This window comes from Neoarius graeffei, chromosome 6 (assembly GCF_027579695.1).
Source record: "Neoarius graeffei isolate fNeoGra1 chromosome 6, fNeoGra1.pri, whole genome shotgun sequence".
NCBI lineage: Eukaryota > Metazoa > Chordata > Actinopteri > Siluriformes > Ariidae > Neoarius > Neoarius graeffei.
In genome coordinates, this window is record NC_083574.1 from 71,272,469 (window position 1) to 71,297,735 (window position 25,267).

The 25,267-nt window shown below is 41.1% G+C and overlaps 1 protein-coding gene across 2 annotated transcripts in view; it reads right to left on the minus strand.

Moving 5' to 3' along the window:
* Positions 1–25,267, minus strand: part of LOC132888082 (rho guanine nucleotide exchange factor 17-like) — a 318,980-nt gene that overhangs the window by 9,953 nt on the left and 283,760 nt on the right. For both annotated transcript variants that reach the window (XM_060924044.1, XM_060924045.1), the window contains 7 exons: positions 24,475–24,728; positions 19,176–19,410; positions 11,924–12,010; positions 10,600–10,667; positions 7,879–8,027; positions 7,239–7,413; positions 2,795–3,067 (listed from right to left, as the gene is read on the minus strand). In XM_060924044.1, coding sequence (XP_060780027.1) covers positions 2,795–3,067; positions 7,239–7,413; positions 7,879–8,027; positions 10,600–10,667; positions 11,924–12,010; positions 19,176–19,410; positions 24,475–24,728 — 1,241 coding nt within the window. The remainder of the gene's footprint in view (positions 1–2,794; positions 3,068–7,238; positions 7,414–7,878; positions 8,028–10,599; positions 10,668–11,923; positions 12,011–19,175; positions 19,411–24,474; positions 24,729–25,267) is intronic.

Consider the following 25,267-nt stretch of genomic DNA (forward strand, 5'->3'; position numbering starts at 1 on the left):
GATACCCCCCTCCTTCGGAGCGGGGGTATAATTAGCAAAGTTATTGAACTGGGTCACATCAAGATGGGAAAACGTCGTAACTCTGCATCGACCTCGGAGAGTTTTTAGTTACTGGGATGTAATTTGTGGTTGACATTCGCGAATAGATCCATAAAACAAAAGACGAATGCATCTTTTCTCTGTTACTGCTTTTGTTATTCTTTCTTTCTTTGTAAGATCAAAACATTAGGTTAGTTCTCAGAACTTCTACTCAGGCTCAACAATCCAAGACAAGTGCCGCAAATTCTCCGTCATGTTTTGCACCTGTTTCATCCTTCAGTCGATTCCAGCAGTCAATCTGTCCCTTCACGAAAATTCTTGCAGACAACCTTTTGGTTTCCTTCACTTTTCTGACAAGCTTTCTAGCTGATTCACTTTCATATTTTCCTTTTCGTTTACGCTGGCTTTTAGCTGGCGGGAGAGCAGAGTCCGCCATGTTTGCCCACACTGAATTGTTTTGGTTAAAAGTAGATCAGACACACCCCCTGGTGGTCACGTGATACTATTGCTCACTTGCTTGGGCAATCTCCGTAATTATAAAACGCGGGACGCTTTTTACCTCGGCAAAACATTTACACACAGGATACACAGTGTGTGCAGCAGTGAAACGTCTCGAAACTCCAACAGCAATAGAAATAGAACATGTTTTGCCTAGAATTCAAATTTGCAGTCAGAACCGTTAAATTTTATAATAGTGGTGCTACAGTTTAATGAAACAGCATTACAATTTAAAATAATGGTCTTATGGCTTTAAAATAATGATGTTATATACAGTCAAGCCAGAAAGTATGCATACCCCTTTCACCTTCTCCATGTTTTATTATGTTACAGACTTATTCTACAATAGATTGAGTTCATTTTTTGTCACAAGATTCTACACAAAATAGCCCATAATGACAAAGTGAAAGCAGGTTTTTAGAAAATATGCAATTTTATTTTACTGACAAAAATAGGTTATTTAGGGGTGACATATCTGTACACACCCTTAGCCTAATACTTGGTTGATGCACCTTTGGCAGTAGTTACAGCTTCAAGGCATCTTGGGAAAGAAGCTACGAGCTTGGCACACTTGTTTCTGGACATTTTTGCCCATTCCTCTTGGCATATCCTTGCAAACTCCGTCAGGTTGGATGGGGAGCATCGGTACACAGCCATTTTCAGCTCCTTCTACAGATGTTCAATTGGATTCAGGTCTGGGCTCTGGCTGGGTCACTCAAGGACATTCACAGACTTTCTCCGAAGCCACTTCTTTGTTCTCTTGGCTGTGTGCTTCGGGTTGTTGTCATGTTGGAAGGTAAACCTTCACCCCAGTCTGAGGTCCAGAGTGCTCTGGAGCAGGTTTTCTTCAAGGATCTCGGTGTACTTAGCTGCATTCATCTTTCCCTCTATCAGGACTAGTCGCCCTGTTCCCACTGCTGAAAAACATCCCCACATCATGATGCTGCCACCGCCATGCTTCACTGTAAGGATGGCATTAGCCAGGTGATGAGCGGGTTTCCTCCAAACGTGACGCTTGGTATTCAGGCCAAAAAGTTCAATTTTGGTTTCATCAGACCAGAGGATCTTGTTTCTCATGGTTTGAGAGTCCTCTAGGTGCCTTTTGGCAAACTCCAAGCGGGCTGTCATGTGCCTTTTACTAAGGAGTGGCTTCCGTCTGGCCACTCTACCATAAAGGCTTGATTTGTGGAGTGCTGTCTGGATGGTTGATCTTCTGAAAGGTTCTCCCACCTCCACAAGGATATGCTGGAGCTCTGTCAGAGTGACCCTCGGGTTCCTGCTCACCTCCCTGGCCAAGGCCCGTCTTCCCCGATCGCTCAGTTTGGCCGGGCGGCCAGGTCTCGGAAGATTCTTGGTGGTTCCAAACTTCTTCTATTTACAAATGATGGTGGCCACTGTGCTCTTTGGGACCTGTAAAGCTGCAGCAATTTTTCTGTACCCTTCTCCAGATTTATGCCTTGACACAATCCTGTTTCTGAGGTCTGCAGATAATTCCGTTGACCCCATGGCTTGGAGTTTGCTCTGACATGCACCGTCAACTGTGGGACCTTATATAGGCAGGCGTTGGTAATCCCCAATCATGTCCAATCAACTGAATTTACCACAGGTGGACTCCAATTAAGTTGTAAAAACATCTCAAGCAGTATCAGTGGAAACAAAATGCACCTCAGCTCACGTTTGGGTGTCATATCAAAGGGTGTGCACAATTGTGTACATATAATATTTCACATTTTGATTTTTTAATAAATTAGTACAAATGTTTAAAAACCTGCTTTCACTTTGTTATTATGGGGTATTTTGTGTAGAATTTTGTGACAAAAATGAACTCAATCTATTGTAGAATAAGTCTGTAACGTAATAAAACGTGGAGAAGGTGAAAGGAGTGCGCAGACTTTCCGGCTTGACTGTAATATGTAATAGCTGTTATATTTGAAAATAGTGCTGTGACTGGTGAAATTTTTAAACCTGAATTACAGGTTATTTTAAAAACAGAGTTTGTGCTCTATTTTTTTTCCTACGTGCAAAAGCCAACCACTGTTAAATACTGTATAAATATGTGTGTGTGTATATATATATATATATATATATATATATATATATATATATATATATATATATATATAACAAATTATATTTAAAGGCTCCTTTATTTTAATGACTACCGGTAGGTCCAATTGAAATCAGGTCTACTGTATATATAAACCAAAGAATATAATAGTGGCTGACTTTGTTAGACGACATTACTTTTTGAACCCACCTGACTCCGCCTGGGAGGGAAAGTGGACATCAAAACCCTCAGGCAGCTCAATGGAGGTGAGGAAGCGGACATGTCCGGTGTGACCATGGGCAGAGCCAGTGGGCACAAGTGGAGTCCGCAAAGGTCCTGTCCCCACGTTGGAGGGCACAGGTGGGACTGGGAGAGTGAGGACTACCCCGGCACTCGTCCCAATCCACAACACATCTCTACAGGCTAGCAGAGCTGTTATCCTCAGACATGCAGCCTTGTGCTGGCGGATAATGGCATCCGAGCCTGAGAGAGCACGAGAGAGAGAGGATACAATCATATATGTGTTTTGATGACAAAAACCTTTTACCTCTGACTTTTACACAACAATGATAGTGAACAGTCCTCCCAAAAATATTAAATAAGCATCTCCTGACAGAAAATCTCACTATGTTAATGCAGTGTGGGAAATAAGGCCAGACGAGCAGACACTGACTGATGATTTTCACATTTGTCCGTCTGTATTTCAAAAGCGTTGGACTGGATGGCCAATGAAAAATGGTAAAGATATGGGTCTAATCTACTTCTAATTTTCTTCCAAATGTTACACTGGGTGAATACATTATGTCATAACAAGGTCTGTGATTGGCCGATCGCAGATGCTCTCGATGATTGACAAGTCGCCTCTCATCAGCGAGTAGGAGTGCATTCTGGCATGACACCACGCGACACTGTTATCAGCTGGGTAGGTATACCACTAATGTGAAAAGAAAATAGACTACTACAGGTTTTGGACCCTGACAAAGTGTTTTTTCCATCGTATTTTAACCCTCTGGGGTCGAGAGCTTCTCTGGCGAAGCTCGGCAGGTTTAGAATAAGTAAGTCATGGATTTAGATAAATATCTTCATCAGGTTTATCATACAAGCATGATAAACATTGACAGAAACTTTATACTTTACACTTTCATATATGGCCCACTGCCAAATACAGTAAGGCCTCAGTATTCGCGGGGGTTAGGGACCGAACATGGCTGCGAATAAGCCAAAATCGCGAATACTTGTACCCCCCCCCCCATAAAACTGCTCACATATCGAGCATATCGAGAAGTCCTACCTTCTCCTGCAGTGTCATTACCTTCTTCTGGCGCTTAGGTTCTTTGGCAGGAGCCTTAGAAGATGCAGAGCATTTAGGAGCCATTGTAGGGCGTAAAAATTATTCAAAAATACCAAGAACGCACAACACGTGAACAAGTCTGAACTACGGGAACCGCGAGACTGCACTGTACAATGCGTTCATTCGTATCAGCCAATGAGCAGCAGCCCGCCATTCAAACTTCAGCCAATAGCGAGCGAGCATTCAGCTCCGAGAATGTAGCAGTGCGTAAACGTTCGCAGTGCGTAAACGTTCGATATGTTCGCCGCAAATGACCACGAATCGCTGAGATTTCCACGAATGTATAGGAGATATGTTCTATATAAAATCCCGCGAATATGCGAATTCGCGAATACTGAACTGTGAATAGGCGGGGGTCTACTGTAATATAGTTTTAAAATTACATAAATTAGATGAAACATAAAACTTGTCCCCTTACTCAGTCACACCGGAGTTGGAGCACTGACCTCCCACTTACGCATTCATAAAAGACTGTTCCCATGGTAACGGCATGATCACGTTCATTCTTTCGGTTTCGATTAGTTTCTCTTTAGTGGTGTTTTCTTCTATTTTCTAAGTTCTAGTGCAGCAGATATGACCATGTCTCGTTTTGAGTCATTTTAAAAGTCATTTTGTTACAAAGTTACTTGGAACCTCGTATTCAAAATTTTAACTCTATTATGTAAGAAGAGTTGTATTGTTAATTACTACATTTCTTATAGACTTATTATAAACATGGTATTTAAAAAAGTTATTGTTGACAATGTTTCATGAGTGTTATTGTAGTACCTATATACGAGTATTGGTAAGTTGTAACCAACAGGAACATCCTTGCCCCCTCATACTTTTTTCTAGACATGGAACTGACCTGTGTGCGCTACTGTTTTCTTGGGTATAACTTTAAGCATGTTTTTCTTGAATCTTCTGACATTTTCTTGTAAATTATATTCAATTTGTAGTGTAATTAGCAACTAATATGTAGTGTAATTTGGCCTTTAAAGATCACAAAGAAGCCATCTCCAGGCATCTAAAGCCCTTCAGCTTCCAGGGCCCTAAGGCGGGCCTCAGACCCCAGACCCCTGGATGTACTGTTCCGGGACTTTGGCCCGTCATTCGGACAGGCTGAAATTTGGATGGACAGACAACATTTCAGGCTTGTCTGTCCTGTGATAGTCTGCTTAAAATTCCTTATTTCCCACATGTTCATGATTATACATTTACCTTTGTTAAATAACAGCATGTTTACCTCCCCCAACTGCGCTATGTTTTCGCGTCCATTTGTTTGTTTGCCTGTTCTCAGCATAAAGTCAAAAAGTAGTGAAAGGATTTTGATGAAATTTTGAGAAAAGGTGGGCTATGGGCCAAGGAACAATTGATTAGATTTTGATGCAAATCCGAATATTTATATATACACATAGTAAACATCTGGATATTCTAATTTATTTTATCCACATTCATTGGATATCAGCAATCGTGCACTCTCATTGGCTACTCTACTACTACGACTACTACTATGTCAGGGGTTCTCAACCTTTTCTACTTCGAGGCCCACCTATTCATACTTGTAACGAGTCGGGGCCCATTAAAAAAAGATCCCCAATTATTTTGGCTCATCTATTCTATTAGAATCTAATAATCTACTGTAAAGTGTATTAATGGGATGCGACATCACTCCGTTACAGATGGGAGCCCAGGATTTAAATAAATGCAATAAAAACAAACTGGGCGGCATGGTGGCAAGCTGGAGCCTATCCCAGCTGACTACGGGCGAAAGGCGGGGTACACCCTGGACAAGTCACCAGGTCATCACAGGGCTGACACATAGACACAGACAACCATTCACACTCACATTCACACCTACGGTCAATTTAGAGTCACCAGTTAACCTAACCTGCATGTCTTTGGACTGTGGGGGAAACCGGAGCACCCGGAGGAAACCCACGCGGACACGGGGAGAACATGCAAACTCCACACAGAAAGGCCCTCGCCAGCCACGGGGCTCGAACCCGAACCTTCTTGCTGTGAGGCGACAGCGCTAACCACTACACCACCGTGCCGCCCCTTAATTAACTTAATGTGAAGATAATTAACAGATAATCAACAGATTTTAGGGTTCTTTTTTTTTAAGATTGTGTATATTTTTAGTCTTTTGTGTTTGTAATTATTTGTATCTGTACATGCACGACCCCACCAGCTCTGCTGATCAACTTATCGTGTTTAAATTCATTCATTCATTCATTCATTATGAGCCGGAAAATTGTCCATCTGTTGAGTTCCCCGACATCTCAAACTACCTGCTGCTGCAGACATCATTCTCCATGGACACACAGATGAAAACCTGGAAAAGCATGGAGGAGTGCAACTTTTTATACGTGGCTGGGTTAAAGATCTGGGGATCAAGTCACTACAAGATAAATCCTGTATTGGTTTTGCCCGGGTAAATAGGAGTTTCTGGGCTTTGTATGCGCTTTTGTGATGGTTGCTAGGACGCTAGAAGTTTTAGTATCGGGTGTAAACAAACCACAGCCGCACGATTCTCAATGTGTGTGTGTGTGTGTGTGTGTGTGTGTGTGTGTGTGTGTACACGTGCGCGCGTGGGGGTTAAATGCAAAGGAGGAACATGACAATAATAAAGACTTCTTGTTCTTAATTTACACAGAAATGTATTTATTCCACCTGAAAGGTGTAGGTCAAACCAGCTACTGGATTTGGGACACAACGACATCCTGAACTATTTAGTATTTGGCTTCAAACTTGAAAATAATTCGCAGCCCACTAGATGGTGCTTCGCGGCCCACTAATGGGCCACAGCCCAGAGGTTGAGAAACACTGTACGAGGCTATCAGCTCATATACCGTGAGTCGAGAAAAACAAAATGGCGGAATATGTTGCTGAACCAACTAAGGATGAAATAAAAACTCTACTCGAAAACAAAACCTCAAAAAATACAAAAAAGCAACAACATATGGAATAAAAGTATTTGACGGTAAGAACATATCTTTTTATTTTTCAAGAATTATTATTCTAGCATTTTTCACAAATTGCTCCTGCCATTTTGCTGGTTTGTTTACAGTCTAAGCGGAAATTATTTTGTCGGACGTTTTGTATAAAGTTTTTATTTATCGAATTTGCAAAAAATAAAAAGGCTCTCTTTCTCAAAATCCAGTGAATGTGGATAGAATAAAACAGTTATTCCACTCAGTGCTACGTGCCTTGTTGGCGATCAGCTCATGTACGACTCGATTTTGTGGAATAACTGGATTATTAAATATGGCTTGGCAGAGGTATGCATTCTTCCAAGTGCTGTTCTAGTTCTTTTTGTACCTGCGAGCATCTTGTGAACAGCAGGTGCCACGTCCACCTCAGCGATGCTCTCGTAGCTGGTGGAATGGTACAGACGAACCTGCGCACTGCCCTGAAGAGCCACCCACACACCCTGACCATAGCTCACCATACAGGTCACACACCGCCCGCTGTCCTGACCCACTGCAAACGAGTGCTGCATATACACACACACAAGCATATACATACATGTAAACAAACACATGGCCATACTGACATAGTTTAAAAAAAAACAAAAACACCTGAAAGCCAATTATAGGTGAAAGCATACAGCATGCTTCAGGAAACCATGAACCTATTCCATTTGTATGTACACTGCTTAGGGCTAATCATTAAATATTATGCAAGACAAAACTTAAATCAATTATACATCTAAGAAAAGCACTACTTGAACTATTTTTTCCAGTCATATCCACTTCACACCTGCTAGCATAACAGCTACGAGCTTTCCCACATGAATCCACCTTATCTTCTTGAACGCTGAATGCACTTGGATGAGAAACTACAGTACATCCTGTAAAATTCCTGTGTACAGCAGCTAACAGATACCATCTAAAAAACCCAAACAAAACCCATTTCTATCAGCAGACGTGGGGGGCACACACCCCACTCTCTCACCCACCTCTTGGGTTAAAGTGCTGGTGTTGATGATGAGAATCCGGTTCTGACAGCCACACCACAGCTTCCCCGCCACTGGCACCATCTTAGTGATGGGACCGCTCGGGGAACCCAAGCACAACGTCTGAGAACTCTGAGCATCCCAGAAACTCCCTGTGAGAGAGAGAGAGAGAGAGAGAGAGAGAGAGAGAGAGAGAGAGAGAGAGAAGCTAATTTCATGATAAAATATAATCAGGTGGCAAAAAAAGGAGTGCATTACGAAACTAAGATTTTTTTCCTTGTCAACTGAATAATTTATCAATTCACTATGTGGTTAAAAAAAACAAGTGTTAAACTAAGCATGTTTCATATTTTAGATTCTTTAAAGTAGCCACCATTTTCCTTGATGACGCTTTAAAGGAAGGCTGTCCGTCAAAGTATGGAGTATGTGCTGGACGCACATACTCCATACTTTGCACATGGATTGGCGACACCCCAAAGAGGCCCAAGACAGCATTTTCGATTTTCCAAAACATGGGATTAGTGGTAATCCAACACACTATTCATTTCCCGTAGGCTACATGCTCATGCTAACACACTGTGTGCAGCCTTTGCGGGGAATCCCCTCCCCCACTCGTCTGAGAGTTTTGATTGTACAGGACCTCGCAATCAGCACTCCTCGCCAGAGACCTCCACTAAGGCAGAGTCTACGTCACTGAGGAGATGCAGGGAACGATTTGTGCCATTTTGACAGAACAGAGTGAAAATATACATCTCACATGTGTCCACTCAACTCTCCATTGGGCCATTCAGAGGAAATCAGGTTCACGGGCAATAACTACTAGTTGGCATTATCTTAACCAGCTTCATGAGGTCGTCACCGGGAATGCTTTTCAATTAACAGTTGTGCCTCGTCTAAAGTTAATTTGTGCAATTTCTTGCCTTCTTAATGCGTTTGAGATCAAACAAACAGTAAATCATAAATAAAAATACAGTAAATAGCTCTATTCCACAACTGTAGTGATCCATATTATGTCAAGAACTGCTCAAGTAAATAAAGAGAAATTATATCCATCATTACTTTAAGACAGGAAGTGCCTTAGATGGTGTGTCCCAACTTTTGACTGGTACTGTACAATAGGGTGCATCAGTTGCCCTCACTTTCATAAAATCTGATGCCTTTTTGTTTGGGTGTTCCTTTTCACCAATAAAGACATCCTGTAAAATTTTTTGACCATATTCAAAAGTCTAATGGTGGCACCATGAGGTTCATTTTTTGCCAAAAAACACTTATTTTATGTTTTCGCGTAAGGTTTGAATCACAATGTTGGACTCCATTTATTGATTTCTTGTGAGCCAGAGATCATGTTAAGAACCTTTGCAAGGGATTGAGAAGCATTAATGTGATTCATAATACATTTGTATTGTTTAAAAGTAGTTGAACAATGATTCAATGAACAGCTAAAACTCAAACTGTGCTTGATAATATATTTAGAATATGTACTAAAAATGTGTCAGCCCTGTGATGACCTGGCGACTTGTCCAGGGTGTACCCCGCCTTTCGCCCGTAGTCAGCTGGGATAGGCTCCAGCTTGCCTGCGACCCTGTAGAACAGGATAAAGCGGCTAGAGATAATGAGATGAGATGAGAGACTAAAAATGTGTATCTAAGATATTTGGTATAGTCTATAAGGTGCCATAATGTTTCATGAAAAGTGATCGAAATTTTGTCATAAAAGTCATAAAATAGCAGCTTTTTCCAGAACTTTGAGCTCCTGGTGCCACCATTAAACTTTTGAATTTTGTCAAAATATTTCACCCGGTGTGTTTTCTTACCAAAAGGAACATAAAAACAAAAATGCATCATGATCGGAGGAACTTTTCATTTTTAGGGGGCAACTGATGCACCCTACTATACAACTATTAACTGTAATAAAACTATTTACCCACCCATGTCCTTCTGTCATCTAAATATCTAGCCTGGAAGTTTTTCAATCCTATTTATCTCATTAATATTAACCAAGTCATCTAGCAATTCTGGGCCTGAAACTACCACACCTTCCTCTAATAATCGGCATATCTAATGTGATTGGTTTAAAGCTGAAAATCTTATTTTGTGACATCACTCGCTGGACTCATCCAAAAGGTGAACTGCATTAGTGTTTTTTTTTTTTTTTTAATTTAGTCATGCAAAATTGTTTTTGAATTCAGCATTGTGATAAATTTCAACCGAAGGAATAAAACATGACAGGGCTATATGGTTAATGATCAACAACAAATTTGCAAAAAATAAAAATGCTCTGTTTCTGTAAACCCAGTGAATGTGGGTAGAATAAAACACTTATTCCACTCAATCTCATCATACATGGCTTATAGCCAACTCAGCTATCAGCTCATGTACGACTCGATTTCGTGGAATAACTGTTGAATATACATTTTATCTATATCTTATGGCGGGACATATCAGACCAGAACATCGTAGCACCAATACACTCACAAGTAATAAGAATCAGCGTAAAGAGAATAAAACAGATTTTAAGTAGAAGGGAAAGGAAAATCATCATTCTGCAGTATTTAGTTTTACATTTTCTGTAAATGTGGTATTCATGAATTACACACTGCAATACTACTTTGTTGTTTTTTTATGCATGGGAAAGTAATACCTTTGGTTTTGGCAGTACACTCATGTACTCTGCATGCATAATGTGTGTGCAGTAATTAATATGTAATATGTCAAGAGAACGTACCTGCTTCCCTTTGATAAACAATCACTTCGCCGTTAGCAAGGGACACAAAGACTTTGTTGTCGAGATACCTTTCCAAAGAAGACAGACAGAATTAAGTGTGTAACTTTCAGTTCAGCTGCTAAAGGAACAAGAGTGCTCTGACAGCACAATATCCCCCGCTGGCAACTGTGCCATAACTCTGGTAAAATGCGGCCGAATTGAACGAAATTGCAATAAGCGTATTGCCAACATATAACAAAGAATCCTGCCAAGTTTCGTGAAAGTCCTCCAAATATTGTGAGAGGAGTTGCTTTCAGAAGGTGAGTACTCTTCCTGGGATGGACGGACAGACATCGCCATGACATAATCCCCCTTTGGGCCTTTCAGCTAGTGGGGAATAAAAATGTTTTGCCAAATTACACGAAATGCCTCCACAAATTGTGAGAGGAGTTGAATTCAGAAGAACGTACACCCTCATGAAATTATAAAAATTCAAGTTATTTAATCAAGGGTCAAAACTCTGGTCAAATTTTCACAAACGAAATTAAATTGCAATATGCGTATTATCGTCATATAACAAGACCGTTTGCCAAGCTTTGAGAAATTCGTCCGAAAATTGTGAGAGGAGTTGATGTCAGAAGGAAAAAACACTCGTGAAATTGGCAAATTATAAATTTTGTTAATCAAGGGCTGTAACTCTGGTAAAATGACACCAGATTGAACGAAATCACAATATGCGTATTACCGACATATAACAAAGAATCCTGCCAAGTTTCGTGAAATTCCTTCAAAAATTGTGAGAGGAGCTGATTTCAGTGGGCGGCGTGGTGGTGTAGTGCTTAGCGCTGTCGCCTCACAGCAAGAAGGTCCGGGTTCGAGCCCCGTGGCCGGCGAGGGCCTTTCTGTGCGGAGGTTGCATGTTCTCCCCGTGTCCGCGTGGGTTTCCTCCGGGTGCTCCGGTTTCCCCCACAGTCCAAAGACATGCAGATTAGGTTAACTGGTGACTCTAAATTGAGCGTAGGTGTGAATGTGAGTGTGAATGGTTGTCTGTGTCTGTGTGTCAGCCCTGTGATGACCTGGCGACTTGTCCAGGGTGTACCCCGCCTTTCACCCGTAGTCAGCTGGGATAGGCTCCAGCTTGCCTGCGACCCTGTAGAACAGGATAAAGCGGCTAGAGATAATGAGATGAGATGATTTCAGAAGGTGAGCACCCTTCCTGGGACGGACAGATGGACATATGGACGGACAGACGGAAATCGCCACGACATAATCCCCCTTCGGGCCTTTCGGCCAGCGGGGGATAACAAAAGCAATAGCTAGTGAGATAACAGTGGAATTTACTTACAGGATGCACAAGATGGAAGCTGAGTGCTGCATCTTCATGCTGTTCTTCCTGTTCCTGATGTTGTCTGAGGATTGGTAAACATGGATGCTGGAAAACACAAAACAAAGGCATGCTGTACAGTTGATAATACGCAAGCTAGAGCCCTGCACTCCCGCGGGACCCGCCGCAAAGCAGTGCGGTGCGGGACAAATTTTGAAAGCTCATTGTGGGCGCGAGCGGGAGCGGGAATGCACATATGTGGCGCGGGCAGGAATGGGATAAGCTGCAGTCCCGCTAACTAAAAATGTGTTTGAAATAAAATTTATAAATTATTAATTTATGTCTATCATATATAATTTGTGCTGGATATTTTATTTGGCATTAATAAAAACATTTTAAGATGCCTAAATTTGCAGAGAGAGTCAGATTGCCAGAGGAATGGCATCTTAAATTTGCCATTGATCACCCTAAGGGGAAATCCTTTGATCACTCTAATGACTCGCAGTTCACACCCAGCTAGCAAGAGAACCATGAGTGAAGTGATTTACGGCCTGCGTTAGTCTACAACTTTAGTCAGAGAGACATGTTACACAGTGACGGTAGGCTTGACTCAATGCTATCCCAGAAATCCTTCCTGTAATATGCAAATTTGGCTGTCCAATCAGAGGTGGCCAAATTTGCATATTACAGGAAGGATTTCTGGGATAGCATTGAGTCAAGCCTACCGTCACTGTGTAACATGTCTGTCTGACTAAAGTTGTAGACTAACTCAAGCAGTAAATCAATTCACTTCTCTTACTAGCTCTGCTTTGCAATAAAAAAAAAAAAACACCATTGCTATAAAGCAAGCCCATTCACTTTATGCTGATCAGAGAATTGCAATGGTTTCTCATATGATAAAAATGTGTGATTTGCGATTAAATGTTTTAATTGTTTAACAGCACTAATTATTGTTATTAGAGAGAGTACATGCTGAATTCCAAAACAAGGTAAATAACAGCATGAGCTGTAGATATTTATGCTGAAATCCACTCAAAGTAGGGGGCGAGGCACCATCACGCTGTGTCAAGACAAGAACTTTCCTGAGAAATAATGCGAACGTCTGCATCATGCGGGATTTGCGGGCGGGAGTGGGACAAAATATGGCAGGCGCGGGCGGGAGCGGGACTGAAAATCATAATTTTTTTGTGGGCGCGGGCGGGAGTGGGACTGAAAATCATAATTCTTTGCGGGCGCGGGCGGGAGTGGGACTGCACAATGCGGGCGCGGGCGGGACTGAAAAATCCGACCCGCGCAGACCTCTAACGCAAGCTCCTTTACTTCAGAGTGGAGAGAGGGGGAAAAAGAGAGACACAGTGGAAGAGAAGCAGAAAGTGACAAACTAAACATATTTAATAACATTTATAGTTTCGATGAGTAATAAAAACAGCTGTGTGTGGTATTACACTCTACAAATTTAATAAGACAAAAAAAAAAAAAAAGCATATTTCCTGTTACACAGAAACCAGAAAGTGCAAATCACTCTGTCCTGAAGACTTTCCCGGGGTAGAAATCTAATAGAAAGTTTGAATGCTCTGACACTGGCGGCTCCTTATTAAAGGAGAACTGAAGGCAAATATTTTATCATCAAAATTATATTTATCTCATTTTATTAAATATAGGAATGCATTTTTGATCGCTATTTTGTCACTGCTATAGCAAGTTATGACTGTTTGAAATATGTTCTGTAATATATCAGTCCATATGTCAAAGCAATGGGCATAAACGAGATTTGTTGAGACCTGTGTGAGACATCGTAGGACGGAAGTAAAACGTACAGCGGAAATCAAAGTGACCAACATCTGCCAACATTGTCAAAAGACGCACGCGCCCTCTTCTGAATGCTGATGTAATCAAGCTGGAAGTTTTGAAAAAAGTAGGCAGTAATCGTCATTTAAACTCGTTTTTGTGCAATATTTCGTTTGGAAAATAAGTTTTCAAAATGGCGGCACTGACGCCTGGCTGACACTTCACGTTTCGAAGTCTCGCACAAGTCTTGTGAAGATCGCACAGATAAGTGACGCCTGCCGTGGACCAAACGAACTAAATTCAACATGGCTAAAAACCGAATAGGCCGATAAGTATAATATTTAATTGAAATTAGTTGCCAACACGAGTCACGATACAAGGTTACTAAAACCGAAAACGTAATTAAATAACACGTTAATTAACAAATAAAGCAAGTTTAAAAATGACTTCAGTTCTATCATGCTATGTTTATTATTCGGGTTTTGTAAGGATGTATTATACAAGTTCTTGTCTAAAAGTATTCGAACAAGATCAAGATATAATGTACACACACACAAACACACACACACACACAGGATATGACCAATCGCGCGCTCTGATTGGCTGCTCTACGACTAGTCTATCAGCTCATATACCGTGAGTGGAGAAAAACAAAATGGCGGCGTGTATTGCTGAACCAACCGAGAACAAAATAAAAACTCTACTCCAAAACAAAACCCCCAAAATTATCAAGTATTTAAAAGAAACAGAAATAGCCAAAAGAATGTAGTTTTTTCCCCCCCTCAATATCTCCTGTTCCACACTCCAGCCCAGTCGGTGGCGGTAATGCACCTTTAAGTTGGTTTGCCAACTGCCATGAAGCCCTAAAGAAGAAGAAAACGCCCAAAAATACAAGCAACAAAATATGGAATAAAAGTATTTGATGGTAAGAGTATATCTTTTTTTATTTTTCAAGAATTATTTTTATAGCATTTTTCACAAATTGCTATGGTCATTTCATTGGTTTGTTTACATTCTAAGCGGAAATGATTTTGTTGGCTGTTTTATATAAACATTTATCTATTGAACTTTCTCATCTCATTATCTCTAGCCGCTTTATCCTGTTCTACAGGGTCGCAGGCAAGCTGGAGCCTATCCCAGCTGACTAAGGGCGAAACCCACGCGGACACGGGGCGAACATGCAAACTCCGCACAGAAAGGCCCTCGCCGACCACTGGGCTCGAACCCGGACCTTCTTGCTGTGAGGCGACAGCGCTAACCACTACGCCACCGTGCCGCCCCTATTGAACTTTCAAAAAATAAAAATGCTCGGTTTCTCAAAATCCAGTGAATGTGGGTAGAATAAAATAGTTATTCCACTCAATCTCGTCGTACATGGCTTATAGCCAACTCGGTGTTACACGCATCGTCGGCTATCAGCTCATGTACGACTCGATTTCGTGGAATAACTGTTTTACACACATGCAGACACACACACACACACACACACACACACACACACACACACACACACAATGTATAAAAAGAAGTTGAAAAACTGCTGCACGCGATGCTGTTCAGCCCTGAAATTAGCTTAAATGAAGTCTGCCTAAGGGTTCAATTATAGAAAACGTTCTCTATAGTTTAAGGCGACATTAAGGCAAAGCGATCATATCCTCATGTCTTCAGAGATCAGGAGATGACATGAAAAGTGAGAACAAAAAGGGGAGTTTGAAAGAACTGTGATTAAAAAAAACGCTAATGCTAACAGGGCGGTGAGTCATAGATCAACAAGCCCACGCAAGATGCGACGAATTGCAAGCTGTGCAAGATGATGCATGGATTGAACAAGGACAAGCCGGTCATTTAAGGTGAGAACAGAATAAAGAGGATTTTTTGGACAGTCTGAGGTGTTGGCAGTAAGACAGACATCCACCATCCCAACTTACACAATGTATACTATTAAAAATAATACCATAGTAGAACCAGATTTTGTAAAGAACCTTTTATTGAAGAGATCTTTGATCATTCCTAGTAGTGGGAAATGTGGCAATAACGTAACAAAAAAAAGTGGAAGAAGAATCATAGACTTAAATATTATTTATGTAACCTCATAGAATTCCTTCATGAGACTGCTTTAAAGAACGTCTACTCGCATGTTTGGTTTTAAAAAGCATAGGATCTAGTGTGGATATAGTAATGTGACAGAAATCCTGATAGCCATATGTGGGAACAAAACTATCCATGCTCTCTGGGTGGGAGGAATGGCGTGCTCTCTCTTCCATGTCAATAGATCCTGTGCACTGATGTCACACTTACGTTAGCAACCGTTGCTACCCGATGCCTGAGGGACAAACAAACTTTGTTTGCATACTGAAGCCAAGTGAAGATGTCAGCATCTGTTGCTGTTGTCTGAAGAAAACTACAGCTAAAAAAGCTCTACTACTGGATTACTTGGGTAATCTTAGTCAGAAAGAAACAAAGGATAGATATTGCTGGGTTTCAGTCACGTGACTTTTCTTAGTGGTTTTACCAGAAGTGAAATAGCTGGCGGTCTAAACGCCTGCCGTAGTGCAAACAACTAGCGATAACTTATCAGACTATGCTCGTAATCTAGAAGCCACTGCTCGCTTTAGATCTATTCAGAAGATTGCTATGTGCAATGGAATCGACCCCTACAGTCTGGGAAAGAAGGATTTGTCATATGATCTCGAAAACTACCCTTCAGTCGAGTTCCCCGACATCTCGAACTACCGTATCTGGTGCTGCAGACGTCCTTCTGCACTGCAAAACAGATGAAAGCGTGGAAGAGTATGGAGGCTTACAACTTTTTTTTTTTTTAATATGTGGCTGGGCAAAGGACCTCGCTATCAAGTCGCTGCCGAATGAATCCTGTATTGTTTTGCCCGTGTAAGTATGGTTTTTTTTTAAGCTTTTCGTTCGCGTCTTTACAACGAAGCGCTGCAAGTCGAAGTGTAAACAAAGAACAGTTGGCTTGATTCTCACTTGTGTTGGCTCTTATCTCTCAGCTAAATCATTCACAAAGATCATCAGAAACCCCTTTAAAGACCTGGATCTTAGTTAAACAAGATGGAGAAGTGATCATGGTGCATTGTAACTGTATGGCTTGGGAAGAATTTTGTTGCGACCTTCATGCATATGGACTTTGTGAGGAGTGAGGAGTAAACAAAGAGACAGCTGGGGACTTTAGCGCTTTGTGACTAAAAAAAAAAAAAAAAGTACCGTAAAATAATGACACATAGCAAGAAAAGTACTTGGAAAACACTAAGGACAGCGCTGAGAGGGAAATACAAACCTTTCACCAAGTGATCACTGCAAACTGTAGCATGCTTCGACTGACTCGGCTCCCTTTGATTTCAGTGAGAGGTTCAAAAGCCACCTTTCTCAATGTCTTTTTGTGAAATCCTGTGTTCGTTCACCCTTTTTTATAATTTCACGGGGAACCCTGAAGAAACTTTTATCAGTTTCACGGTTTGATCGATTTGAACAACCTAAAACAACGCAAGCGTAAGGCATTTTTCATGTTTGCAATGAACCTTCTCCGTACAAACGCTTTGTCAACTGAGTTTTGGTAGACCACCAGCTAAAATTTTGAATAACTAATGAGGTGGATGTGACGTCACGTGAAACCTAGTAATACGCGGAAATTAGAGTTTATTAGCGGTTATGATCCGTACAAAATTCCTCAAAACGACTGGAGTGACAGTGCAGATTTATGGCCTAGTGTTAGCATTAGCTACACATTGGAATATACAGTAGACCCCCGCCTATTCGCGGTTCAGTATTCGCGAATTCACATATTCGCGGGATTTTATATAGAACATATCTCCTATACATTCGTGGAAATCTCAGCGATTCGCGGTCATTTTCGGCGAACATATCGAACGTTTACGCACTGCTACATTCTCGGAGCCGAATGCTCGCTCGCTATTGGCTGAAGTTTGAATGGCGGGCTGCTGCTCATTGGCTGATACGAATGAGCGCATTGTACGGTACAGTCTCGCGGTTCCCGTAGTTCAGACTTGTTCACGTGTTGTGCGTTCTTGGTATTTTTGAATAATTTTTACGCCCTACAATGGCTCCTAAATGCTCTGCATCTTCTAAGGCTCCTGCCAAGGAACCTAAGCGCCAGAAGAAGGTAATGACACTGCAGGAGAAGGTAGGACTTCTCGATATGCTAAAGGAAGGGAAGAGTTAAGCATTTGTGAGCAGTTTTATGGGGGGGGTTACAAGTATTCGCAATTTTGGCTTATTCGCGGCCATGCCCGGTCCCTAACCCCCGCGAATACTGAGGGCTTACTGTACCTTCTTTTTCCTGAAGAATCCCAACATGGAAGAGCAATTAAAAAACGAACTCCAAAAGCAAGAAAAGCTTCTTTGTGTAAAGAATTTTCCCCGACATCAGCTCTTGGGAACAGAATGTTGTGAAAGCCAAAGCATTTATTCTCAAAGGACTCCGACCTGAACTGTGGGCTGGATGGTATTCCTTCCCGGCCCTCCATGACTCAGCAATTCCACAGACAGCTAGTTACACAGCTATCTGAACTCTATCATTTATACAGTGATGCTTATTATTGTTAAAACAATATCTGAAGTGTTATTATTTGTAGAATAAAATACCTGGCTCTAGACTTTCAAACAATGTTGTAAGATTTTATTTTAATTTTATCTAATAGTGGATGGTACAATAATTACAAACGCTAACAGAATCAGCACATTCCAGTTGTAGCTATAGTCATATAGTAACTATAATCACCTTTCCCTCTTCATTTATTCTCTATTCAAAAAGACACAGCTGAGTCACACAGGTTGTAAGTGTGTAACGGACAAGAGCAATTTTATCCGAAATAGTTTTTCCTGCCTTCGTTGATTTATTTCCGTTTCACATGCATGCAGCTGTTGGAAAGTTCAGCCTGTGTTTTTTTTCAGGCTTAAATCCTCTCATCTTATTCTCTTTAACCACTCATTTCTTCGTTGTTCCTGAAGCATTTGCTTCTCTTTGTTAACATTTTTCTTGATAGCTGGGAGACGGTGATACCTTTTATCTATTTCTCGATTTGAACAACCAAAAACAGTGCAAAAACAAACCATATTGAAGACAGATTAAGCCTTGCTTAGACGAAAGATGGTGTCTGTTTGACCGCCAGGTTAAATTATCACGTGATGCGTGACGTCATGCGCAAGAGGTCTATTACAGTGACTATGAGCCCATGTATGCAGAAGAGGGCAGATAGTGCTTTGCTATGAGTGTGTTATACTACCCTGTGATGCAGTAATTCGAAAGGATGCATCTGTCTAGCTGCGCATGTTAGCCTTCACCCTGCTAGTTGGTAGCTATTGTATGATGGAGTGAGCTAGCTGATTGGTGGGAATTGCCAATTCCTACCAGGTCTGGTTTCATCGTATATAAAAATAAGTGAATCAGAAAAACGAACGAATCATCTAGCTACACAAATTCCACCAAGTGCAGCAAGCAGCCACCCACCAGCCGTCCTCGGTGCCCAGCCACACTGAACTCTGGTGAGCCTCTGGGTCGATGCTCAGCAGGTCCTCCAGGCTGGCGCGGGTGAAGGAGCCTCGGCTTGATCTGCGCATGGCGCGTCCGTCCATTGGGCTATCGACGCTCAGTCGCTGTGGTCCAAACCCAGTGGAGAACTCCTGCTCCTCCTCCGAACTGGTAGTCTCAGGGGCCATGTCCTTACAACCTGCTCCCTCATCATCTAAAGTGGTGGCAAAGAAATACACACTTTACATGGTTTCTGTTGGAGCTTTTGACATACAATTTGGAAAAAAACAAAAACAAAACGAACCATCAAGCCACATCTGAGCCACTACAGTCATGTCATCATAAGAAATTCAAGTTAATTACACACACACACACACACACACACACTATTTGCTAATTAAATTAACAGCAATTTCAGTGCATGTGGGCGTTTCCCATGGAAAACACAGCTATGATGACTTTTTTTGGGGGGAATCAATTACTGGATAGAACCAGAGCAAGATGTACAGAGGATTCACAGTCGAAAAGTTCTTAAAAGTTATTACAGCTACCTAAAATATACAAACAACTGGAACAATTATCACCTTATCAAAACATTCACTAACTAACTATCTTGATGATGTTATTTAGATTCATCAAATTGCAATGAAAATGTCTTTCATGTTACTGTCTGTTCTGTATTCACAACCTAAACACATCAAGATGAAATCCATGCTTTTAAATGACGTGACTTCATGTTAATCATGCAGTGAAGTGTGCAGTTGCCAAGCCCAGAAGTGGAATTAGGAAATACTGCTACAGGTAGGTCTAAAAATAAAGTCATTTAATGCAGCTGATTGATATACTGTGGACATAAAGTTACATCAGATCTTTTTCCTTCTTTCGTGTGATACAGTAACTGTGAAAATGTAAGTGAATACAAATAGAAACATTTTTGGAAAAAGAAAGAAGAAAAAAACAACTAGTTGATGAAGTCAGATATCTTGGTTTAATTTTTATACAGTATCATAAAAAAATCTGCAATTTAAACAGGGCTAGAGACTTACAGTAACGTGCAAAAGTCTTAGGCACGTGTAAAGAAATGCTGTCGAACAAAAACGGCTTAAAATAATGAAATTAAATGTTTTAACATTAAAAAAAAAAGATAAACAACAATAAGCCATAATAAATTAAACCAAGTCAATATTTGGCGTAAGACAACTGTTTGCTTAAAAAAAAGTATTGTAGTCTCTGGTACAATTAGTGCAGTTTTATGCGGAAATGAGCTGTAGGTTTTACTGAGCATCTTACAGAACCAGCCACAGTTCTTTCAGACACTTTGACTGTCACACTCGCTTCGTAAAGTGTAGGTAATGCCTTTTTGTAATGCTTTAAAATTAATATATATCATTAGTAACAACCAAAATGAATTAATAAAACAGGGGGAAAAATACTATTAATTATTTGTTATTTTATGATCAAGCACAAAACTATCGATAAATCGTGGTGTCCGGATCCCGGAAAAAGGCAGCCTTGCCTCAGCGCTAATCTCACATGACGTCACGCGTGGAACCCCGGTTATCTGGGTCATTTCGGTTCATTTGACTCCGTGCTTGTTTGCTCGCTGAAATGGGATATTGTGGGAATCTTACAAAAATAATGATGTAAAAGCGCCGAGTTGTGTTTGGATGTTCAAATCCGTATACAACAGGACATTCAGTTCACAAATTTCTGAGAAATGACACTAATCTCAAGCGACAGTGGGTGAAGTTTGTGCAAACGAAGCGGGCAGACTTCGTGTCGCCTACTAATAATAAATCTGATTCATCAAGTGTTCATCACCAGCAGAATGACCACATGGGAATTACTGGAGCAAAAAGAAACCCATTTATTTAATAAATGACATTTGATCTGAGATTTGGACAATTCATCGAATCCCCATTATCTCACACACACACACACACACACACACACACACACACACACACACACACACACAGTGCACCAGACGCAGGATTATGAGCAACATTTACATGCTCACGACATCCAATCTTATCATATCTGATGCACTTTAACAGGAAGAAAAATGTGTGTGCAAAATCCTTAATTAATTATTAACTGAAACATATTAAATGCTCTCAGATTGCAATATTGCAAGACTTGATTTGTTTTTAGTTTTGTTCAGGAAAACATGATGAAAGGTAACCATTGCATTCTGCACACCTCGATCTATCGATCCATCTATCTCTCCATCTCGTGTGCGCTACAGAGGAAGACTGTCGTGAATTGAGTGAACTGGCAGTTTTTCATCTTGGGGGCTCGAAAAGATAACCATTTACTCCGGAATATCCTTGATAATCATCTGCCCCTTCATCCGACATATAAGAATCCCAATCACTCTCAGAATTCTCTCCAAAACGTGATTCCATATTGAGACTGGTCTAACCACTCCTGCGCACATGAACGAAATTGATACCTGGATTGTTACACGCGTGACGTCATGCACCCCTTGGGGATCTTCCAGTTCAGTCTCAGCAGATTCTGTGAAAATCGGCTGTTTGATTGATTTGCCATCAATTTATGGCCTTTTGGATCAGCTATGGTTCGAAAACACATGGTCAATCAACATAATGATTGTTGCTTTGTACAAGGAAAAAAAGTGGGGTTTAGAGGCATTACATACACTTTAATTTTGCACCAAAACCCAGTAGCCTTCATTACGTTTTCTTTTTTAATCTTAAACATGCTTTCTTATGTAATATGCTGCTCAGATACAACCATTTTTTTCTCTAACATTTCATTTTGTGCTGGAAAACGAATGTTTGGAACTCTTAAAAAGTTTTGGTACTGACTCAATGTAGAAGTCATAAAACAGAAATATATACTTTGTATGAAAAAAACCAGGGTGCCTAAGACCGACTTTTGCACAATACTGCATGTCTTCAACATCTTCTTTCGTCTGCTTCCGTTAGGGGTCACCACAGCAGATCATATGTGTATTTGTCATACTGTAAGTTATACATTGAATGCCCTTCCTGACGCAACCCTCCCCAATCTATCGAGGCACTAAGTATGCACTGGTGTCTGCAACCCCAGTGGCTGGGTATTTTTACTGTGGGGAAAACCGGAGCACCCGGAGGAAACCCACGCAGAAACAGGGAGAAAGTGCAAACTCCACACACAAAGGCCCCCATCGGCCGAGAGGTTCGAACCCAGAACCTTCTTGCTGTGAGGCGACAATGCTAACCACTACACCACCATCCCGCGTTTTTATATCCACTCTGTTTTGAAATCCAAATTTAAACCTGCTGCTACTATACTATTCTATACTATACTAGTTTAATCACAGGGCAAGATCACCACAGCTAAAGCAGTTAGCCAAATGCAGTTACAGTGGTGCTTGAAAGTTTGTGAACCCTTTAGAATTTTCTATATTTCTGCATAAATATGACCTAAAACATCATCAGATTTTCACACAAGTCCTAAAAGTAGATAAAGAGAACCCAGTTAAACAAATGAGACAAAAATATTATACTTGGTCATTTATTTATTGAGGAAAATGATCCAATATTACATATCTGTGAGTGGCAAAAGTATGCGAACCTTTGCTTTCAGTATCTGGTGTGACCCCCTTATGCAGAAATAACTGCAAATAAACACTTCCAGTGACTGTTGATCAGTCCTGCACATCGGCTTGGAAGAATTTTAGCCCATTCCTCCATACAGAACAGCTTCAACTCTGGGATGTTGGTGGGTTTCCTCACATGAACTGCTCGCTTCAGGTCCTTCCACAACATTTCAATTGGATTAAGGTCAGGACTTTGACTTGGCCATTCCAAAACATTAACTTTATTCTTCTTTAACCATTCTTTGGAAGAATGACTTGTGTGCTCAGGGTCGTTGCCTTGCTGCATGACCCACCTTACCTTGAGATTCAGTTCATGGACAGATGTCCTGATATTTTCCTTTAGAATTCTCTGGTATGGGGGCGTCGTGGCTCAGGTGGTTAAGGCGCCATACCATGAATGCGGGCGACCCGGGTTCGATTCCGGCCCGAGGTCATTTCCCGATCCCTTCCCGTCTCTCTCTCTCCCGCTCATTTCCTGTCTCTACACTGTCCTATCCAATAAAGGTGCAAAAAGCCCAAAAAATATCTAAAAAAAAAAAAAAAAAAAAAAGAATTCTCTGGTATAATTCAGAATTCATTGTTCCATCAATGATGGCAAGCCGTCCTGGCCAAGATGCAGCAAAACAGGCCCAAACTATGATACTACCACCACCATGTTTCACAGATGGGATAAGGTTCTTATGCTGGAATGCAGTGTTTTCCTTTCTCCAAACATAATGCTTCTCATTTAAACCAAAAATTCTATTTTGGTCTCATCCATCCACAAAACATTTTTCCAGTAGCCTTCTGGCTTGTCCACGTGATCTTTAGCAAACTGCAGATGAGCAGCAATGTTCTTTTTGGAGAGCAGTGGCTTTCTCTTTGCAACCCTGCCATGGACACCATTGTTGTTCAGGGTTCTCTTGATGGTGGACTCATGAACATTAGCCAATGTGAGAGAGGCCTTCAGTTGCTTAGAAGTTACCCTGGGGTCCTTTGTGACCTCACTGACTATTACACACCTTGCTCTTGGAGTGATCTTCGTTGGTCGACCACTCCTGGGGAGGGTAACAATGGTCTTGAATTTCCTCCATTTGTACACAATCTGTCTGACTGTGGATTGGTGGAGTCCAAACTCTTTAGAGATGGTTTTGTAACCTTTTCCAGCCTGATGAGCATCAACACCACTTTTTCTGAGGTCCTCAGAAATCTCCTTTGTTCGTGCCATGATACACTTCCACAAACATGTGTTGTGAAGATCAGACTTTGATAGATCCCTGTTCTTTAAATAAAACAGGGTGCCCACTCACACCTGATTGTCATACCATTGATTGAAAACACCTGAATCTAATTTCACCTTCAAACTAACTGCTAATCCTAGAGGTTCACATACTTTTTCCACTCACAGATATGTAATATTGGATCATTTTCCTCAATAAATAAATGACCAAGTATAATATTGCTGTCTCATTTGTTTAACTGGGTTCTCTTTATCTACTTTTAGGACTTGTGTGAAAATCTGATGAGGTTTTAGGTCATATTTATGCAGAAATATAGAAAATTCTAAAGGGTTCACAATTTTTGTGTAGCCCGGAAACGAAAACGTGACTGGGTGGACAGATGGACAGATGGAACCCATTTCTATAAAAACAAAACTAAAAAAAGATCATTGCATGAATTTGCATGACTCACTGCCATAGCTGGACGAGATCGTGGAATGTGACGCTTGGCTCTGCAGCGTGGACGAGGGGCTCGGTGAGTCTTCATCATCCGAGTCGTCGCTTTCAAAGGGCCCTAGTTCAGGTGCTGTGGGAGCAGGAGGATCGCTGAGCTCTGGAGAGGAGCGAGAGATGGAGATGTGGAGCTGAGGTTGGACAGAAGGAGCCAAAGGTGACTCGGACTCAGATGGAGCCACAGGGGCCAAGTGCCTCGATTCCACACGCTCCCTGAGGGGCAAATAAATAAAATAAAATTTAAAAATTGTGTAAAATATCAGACATCACATATATTGGCTTTGTTTATTGATTAATTTATTTCTACAAGGTACTAGTCAAACAAGATTGAGATCTCAGTGGCAGAAGGGTCCTGTAGAAGGCACTGAATGTAAATACAAAGAAAATTGGAAAGGAGCATTCTTCCAGCGGTTAATTTTACGCTGTTCCTCTTTGTGGCCCAAACTTTAGAAGCATGATAAGCAATATAAAAAACACTACAGCAGACTGTATTTACTTCTTTCAGGGGGAAAAAAACCAACCCCCCCCCCCCCCCCCCCCAACAACTAAATGGAAATGCTAATTACACAGATATGCACATGAGTACAGTTTGTGCAAATGAGTTTTGTCTCATCATTTCATTTTTTGCTTAGTTTATATTATTACTTATTACTCTGCTGTAAAAAGAAAACCAGCAAACTATCTACAGTTGTGGTCAGAAGTTTACATATAGTGACATGAATGTCATCTTGGATATGAATGTCATGGCAATA